This window comes from Mytilus californianus, unplaced genomic scaffold (genome assembly GCF_021869535.1).
Source record: "Mytilus californianus isolate M0D057914Y unplaced genomic scaffold, xbMytCali1.0.p SCAF_3, whole genome shotgun sequence".
Lineage (NCBI taxonomy): Eukaryota > Metazoa > Mollusca > Bivalvia > Mytilida > Mytilidae > Mytilus > Mytilus californianus.
This window is the reverse complement of record NW_026262679.1, coordinates 87,375,191-87,381,190: the sequence shown is the minus strand read 5'-3', so window position 1 is coordinate 87,381,190 and position 6,000 is coordinate 87,375,191. Positions and strand designations below refer to the sequence as shown.

Genomic DNA, 6,000 nt, shown 5'->3' with positions numbered 1-6,000 from the left:
TTTGAAAGGAAATTCACGTTTACATTTAAGTTCATTTGTATTGAGAACGAATTCCATTTTATATAGGTATTATATAGCATACAGAACAATCAGAAATAATATTTTGCCACGCTATTATTGTTCTATGTCGAATACCCTGTTTGTAGAAAATTCATTCTAGATCGCTTAGAATTAAGCTCTGTAACCATTTGAAGAATTCACGGAAAGCTAGGTCTGTTATTAATGGTTAGTTATGTTATTATTGTATTGTTCTCTGCTATCAGTCTTTTGTCACATTGTGTATATTATCCATAGCATGTCATGTATGCTCTTGCAAATAAATATTTATTCATTTATTCATTATTTTGTAGAACAGAACGATAAAATAGTAAGCTGTCGTCCTTATTTCCAGTTCTTATTTGACAGAACAACACAATCCGAGGACGGAAGTGTTCCATCGTTACCAACAAGAACAATAAAATTCAATCCAGTGACCGGGAGTACTGGTAAAACGGCTGTGACGTTTTATGGTGACGGAATTATTACAATATGGGGCATGAGTTACATTACATTTGCATCAAAATTTAAGTTCATGGTCCGGTTTAAAACAATGGAAGATTTCACTTATGAAGATAAAAACTACAATCTGTTTGGAGACGGTCCTTGCAGTAACCGTGCTCCCTATTATGGCGTTACAATAAATCCTGTTCAGAAATCCATTGCTGGTAATTTTCTTCTCCAGAACAATTCACCACTAAATCTGCAAATAGATAATGTTGTAAGTAGACAATGTACTTGTGACAGCAAAACAATCAATGAAATGGGAATCAAAATTAGGTAGAATCAAGTACATATAACTTTAATTACGCACAAGTACTTGTTGAAGAGCGTTTTGTATAAATTACGGAGGAGGCTTACATCTTAGATTTCGCCTTCCATTGATCATTGTAATTTGACGATTTTTCGCTGGTTTATTTTAAAAGCAACCAACAGGCATGCTTGTTTGTACACTAATCATTCAATTACATACTCAAGTTTTAATATTTTCAGGATTTCAGCGATTGGATCGTACTTTTCATAGTTGGAATGGAGGGTGAGATAAGAATATTCACCGAGACTGGTCGAGATCATGGTTATATGGGAAGTAAGCCTTTTATTATATTTTTTATTGTAGTTTGACTTTGAAAGTAATATGCTATAGTATCAGTAAATTGTTTTAAAAACAAGAGGCGGAAGATACCAAGGAGAAATTCAAAACTCATAATACAAAGAAAAACAGACAACGCCATGGCATAAAACGAAATACGACGATTCGTCGAAGGTCTACAAAACGTAAAATAGAGAACAAAAGACTGAGCAACATGAACCCCGACAAAAACCAGGTGTTACAATATGGCAAAACCCCATCCAAGATAAAAGGCTTATAATTTGGTACGCCCAACGTGCATGGTAAGCAGGTCCTACTCTACATGTGGCACTCGTTGTGTGCATTTTAACTATTTAGGCTGATGATGACAAATTGTCAGTTAAAACGAACTCAGAAGTCTTTATTTTTATCAATTTAATAGTTGATCAGACTTTGTAACTCAAATATTAATTTATTGTAATGATGAAATGACGGTTAATGAAAACCTAGCAATGTTTGACATCAGTTTTGATTATCTTGTAATAAGTGTATGGTTCTCATAGTATGTGTATTGTGTGCATCTGTGCGCGCATGTATGTGTCACTCACTATTGTGCTGTTTCGTTAAATATATTCTTTGACTTGTTTATATGTCTTGTATTATGTCTAGGAGAACCACTAGTAGCTATTGGGCTGTTGACAATTCTCGTATAAATTAAAAAAAACACAATAAAAATATATAATTATGTTTCTTTCTTTGAGGTATATATCTCAACCTTAGAAACGTTTGACATATTACCCATTATACTGAATACATCGTAATATATTGAAAAATTTGCACTTACATAGTTATAAATATCATTGTTATTTTCATGCCCTGCGTTAAAAGTTTGCATTTAGATCTCTATTTGGAGCTATTTAAACCAATTCAAACCTATTCAAGGGTATAACTCACAATTGCAGAAATAGTGAATGGTAATTGCAACAATCTGAAAATCAAAGAATCTAATTTGTAACTCGATTCGCTTTGTAGTAGAACTTTTTATGACTTGGCATTATAACTACCTTCCATGAAATGCAAAACAAAGTTGATTTTTTTTATCATGGTTCATTTTAACGTTTAGAGTTACGTCCCTTGACGTCTAAAACTGTAAAATTCTGTTTTGAATGATTTAACTTATTTGCAATAGCTATACAGAGCCTTAAAATATGGACCAACATGTGCAGTTTGAGTAAAGCATTTATAGCGTTTCAATAACAAAAAGTATTCCAGATTATATTAGGTTTAACTTCCTTTTGTTATTAGAGTGAAGTCTTTACTGATCAGTAAGATTATTCTTCATTTTGCAAATGTTATCCTGGATTCGAGGTACACACTTTTCAACTACAATACTTGATTTAATCATTTTGATGTCAATGTTCAGGAACTGTTGACCGGGTCGTTTTTTAATTTCTTAATTAAGTTCATTGTCATTTCCGAGTAATTAAAAAATATTTTTTAGTGATAATTCCAATCATTTGTATAAATCTTTTTATTTCAGTATCAACTATTAAATCTTCCTCATGTGCCATGGAGATAGGGAAGGATTCTAAGTATGCATCAGGCTTTGTTGGATACGTAGATTCAGTATGTATTTAATCTACATTTGTATAGAAATAGGGATATGCGATATAAATTCCTATATGAGAAAAGTTTTAAACAATTGAATTTCAAACTTCCCCCGGATATGTTTAGAATTTAAGTTCAAATTGCTCTATTGTCTAAAAAATAATACCAGGTGAAAGGTTTACATTACAGTATTCATTACACTATTTTATCATTTGCCAAGGTTTCTTGGTTCATCCAGCACTATATAAAATGCAACAATAGTTAAACGATGTTCACATCACGTAAATCGAGTTGGCATATACAACCCTAGTGAAAATAACTGCCTAAATTGCATGAACTAAAAAAGGAACGAGACCCGGTGCGTCATCAACAATAATTTTATTTCCTGTGTTTTGGAAAAAAAAACTAAATGGGTAGATTAATATGCATTTCATTTGACATGTTTGCTTGTCAGTATTAGGTGATTGTTGGTTTTGGACCTTTTTTGGAATACATTCGATGATAACAATACATGCTACTTGAATCCTACAGACAAAATAAATATATTAACATATGGTTGATATTTTTTTTTCAGATAGAATTTTTCAACTGTTTTGAGAAATAGTTTGATGCTATAGAAGAAAACCTTGTGATCTGTGATATAAATTGTAAATATCTTTTTTATTTATTGGTTAAAATGGTTATAATTGACTCCGAGACGTGTTTTTCAAGACGGCGAATCCAAGCCATGTCCAGAAACAAATTATTGTCTCTGTCTACCGGACGTAAAACGTGAAGTGTTATTACCATGGACCAGGCCCATTTGAAGCGACAACCACAATAAAAACAATATTATGCAGACGGAAATCGTACTCACTGTAGTGAAACCAATGCTGACACTTTGTCACTCCTGTGCAGGAGAGCTTGCCACATAAGACACAAAAGTTTTTGTAAAGGATTGTCACATACATTGGTTGTGCACTGAATAGGTTCATGCAATATTGTTATATACAATAATTTTACCAAAAGACATCTGTATATATCTCCACTTTTGACAGTAGTTGGTGTCTTTATAAAGCAATCTTTATAGTTTCGAAAATGAGGTCCATGTCCATCAAAAGTTACATTATCATAACTATGTTTTTGTTTTATATTTATACTTGTAATTATTGACTATTGTGTTAATAGTATTCTATATTTTGTGTTTTTGCTTGACCCTTATGGATGTAATCTGTAAATACAAACGTACAATTTAAGAATACCAAACGCGCGTCTGGCGTACGGAACTTTGGTCTTGGCATCTATGACGAGTTATTACTATACTACACCTTTTTTGTTGGCGTCTTTATTAAATTACTTTGTATGTCTGTTTGCATTTTATTTTTTAGTCAGATGTGTTGTATGTCTGTGATGTATGTTTACACAGTTTTGACTGCGGATTCCAATTATTGTCACATTAACCTATCATGTCTGTTTGGGTTGCCTACCCAATTTTGTCAATATAACGGAACTAAAACCAACTGTCATACTAGTGAGTGGTTAAGCTAGCTATAATACAGGTTTATCCCACCATTTTCTTCGGAAATGTCTGTACCAAGTCAGAAATACGACGGTTGTTTTTCACTTGTTCCGTTGATTGATAGCGTTTGATTTTGTCAGTTTTTTTGGACTTCCCCTTTTTGAATTTGACTTGGAGTACAGTATTTTTTTATACTTTTTTACAAAGTTGAAAATATACCGTTACTCCGCTGTACTAGACCTTCTATGAACGTGTTTATTTTCATTTTGATAGGCCTCTGAAATGCAAAACCATCTGAACCCTGTTAAGTAAAAATGGATTGAGATCACATACCCAGCATGAAAGAGAGCAATTACTAAATACAGTACATCAAATATGTAGCAACTGTTCGGAAAGGGGAAATTTGTAATATAAGAACAATGTATGTTGTCAAAAAAGTGCGTTACTTGAAACCATATCAGAAAGGTCAACTAGGAAAACATAGTTTATGTCTACATTTTATTGGGAAATGGTAAATAGGGTCCATTGCACTTATTGTAGAAAACTGTTGTCGACATAGAAATTGTAATACAAGTTCCAATCGAACTTGGAAAAGGGATATACCAGATACAGTTAAGTCTACCTCGTATCTTGACTTACATCTGCAAATTGACAATGAGGGTCGGTTGAAAACAAAACTTTAAGAAAAAACAGATGATTTCATCTTCCCAATTGTGAAATTTCCATTTCTATGTAGAAACATTCCGGCATATGAAGTATATATTTCTCAGCTGATACAATATTCCAGAGATTACATTTCCTGTCATGATTTCCTTGATAGAGGGTTGCTGCTAACAAGGAAGCTATTGAAGCAAGAGTTCCGAGTAGTGAAGTTGAAATCATCCCTTCGACAATTTTACGCACGCCATCCTGAGTTGGTTGACAGTTATGGAATATCTGTTTCACAGATGACGATGGGTATGTTCCAATTGTCGTAACCACAATCCCTCCGGGTTTGTACTTACATAAGCAACACGACGGGTGTCTGGCGTACAAAGTTATAAACCTGATATCATTAATGAGTTTGTTTTCTTTATACCGGCATCACACATCAGCGTATAGCACCGACGTACGCCGGGCGTTGTCAAAAACCATTTACGCTGCCAATACGTTAGTAATTTTTGACGCATTCAACTCGTCAATCATATCTGTGTCGTGTGCACAACGAGCTTTCAGCGTGTTTAAGGCGTACGAGAAGCGTACATAAGCGTTTGTCGGGCGTTGAGGTAACGTATGTTGGCGTATGTCTGGCGTTTGTCTAACGTAGATGAAATGCACGCCACGAAGGAAAAACGTCCCTTGAACGTATTTGAGACGCGTCCCGGTCGTACCTAGGACGATTATCCGTGCTTTCGGTGTGTCTGGGGCGTGTTATTATGGGGTGTTTGTACTACTTCCGTTTAATGCAATTCTAGTTGATTTATTTGATGAATTCTTCCATTCTTACTTGGTAGCATTTATTATTATTAAATGTAGATGTACAAACTTCAGTGTATTTTGGTTATTTTTGGAATAATGTGACTTTGATTTTGCCCAACGGTGGGACCATATACACACAGCCATCAATCGCACAAAATCATATTCTATTCTTGCATTTTTTAAGGAAGATTTTTTTTAAATGGTACCTCCTGCTCATATCCAGCAGTCGTCATCGGAATGTGTTTGCATATATATGGATTTGCATAATTTTACACGACTGGTAGCTCTGTGTAGCAATATGAGGTTGGATGGCCTTTTGATTATGGACTTT

The 6,000-nt window shown here is 34.0% G+C and overlaps 1 protein-coding gene across 1 annotated transcript; it reads left to right on the top strand.

Moving 5' to 3' along the window:
* Positions 1–295: 295 nt before the first annotated feature.
* LOC127733679 (uncharacterized) lies at positions 296–4,061 on the top strand. The gene is made up of 4 exons (XM_052242992.1): positions 296–757; positions 1,030–1,123; positions 2,646–2,731; positions 3,288–4,061. The coding sequence occupies exons 1-4, from the start codon at positions 296–298 to the stop codon at positions 3,315–3,317; spliced, it is 672 nt and encodes a 223-aa protein (XP_052098952.1). The 3' UTR covers positions 3,318–4,061.
* Positions 4,062–6,000: the final 1,939 nt, after the last annotated feature.

What these genes read in the sequence shown, in the direction of transcription:
- LOC127733679 (XM_052242992.1), top strand. Translation starts at nt 296, where the DNA reads ATGTCATGTATGCTCTTGCAAATAAATATTTATTCATTTATTCATTAT. An exon ending in ATCTGCAAATAGATAATGTT is followed by an intron (nt 758 to 1,029) that starts GTAAGTAGACAA and finishes TAATATTTTCAG; the next exon opens with GATTTCAGCGATTGGATCGT. An exon ending in AGATCATGGTTATATGGGAA is followed by an intron (nt 1,124 to 2,645) that starts GTAAGCCTTTTA and finishes TTTTTATTTCAG; the next exon opens with TATCAACTATTAAATCTTCC.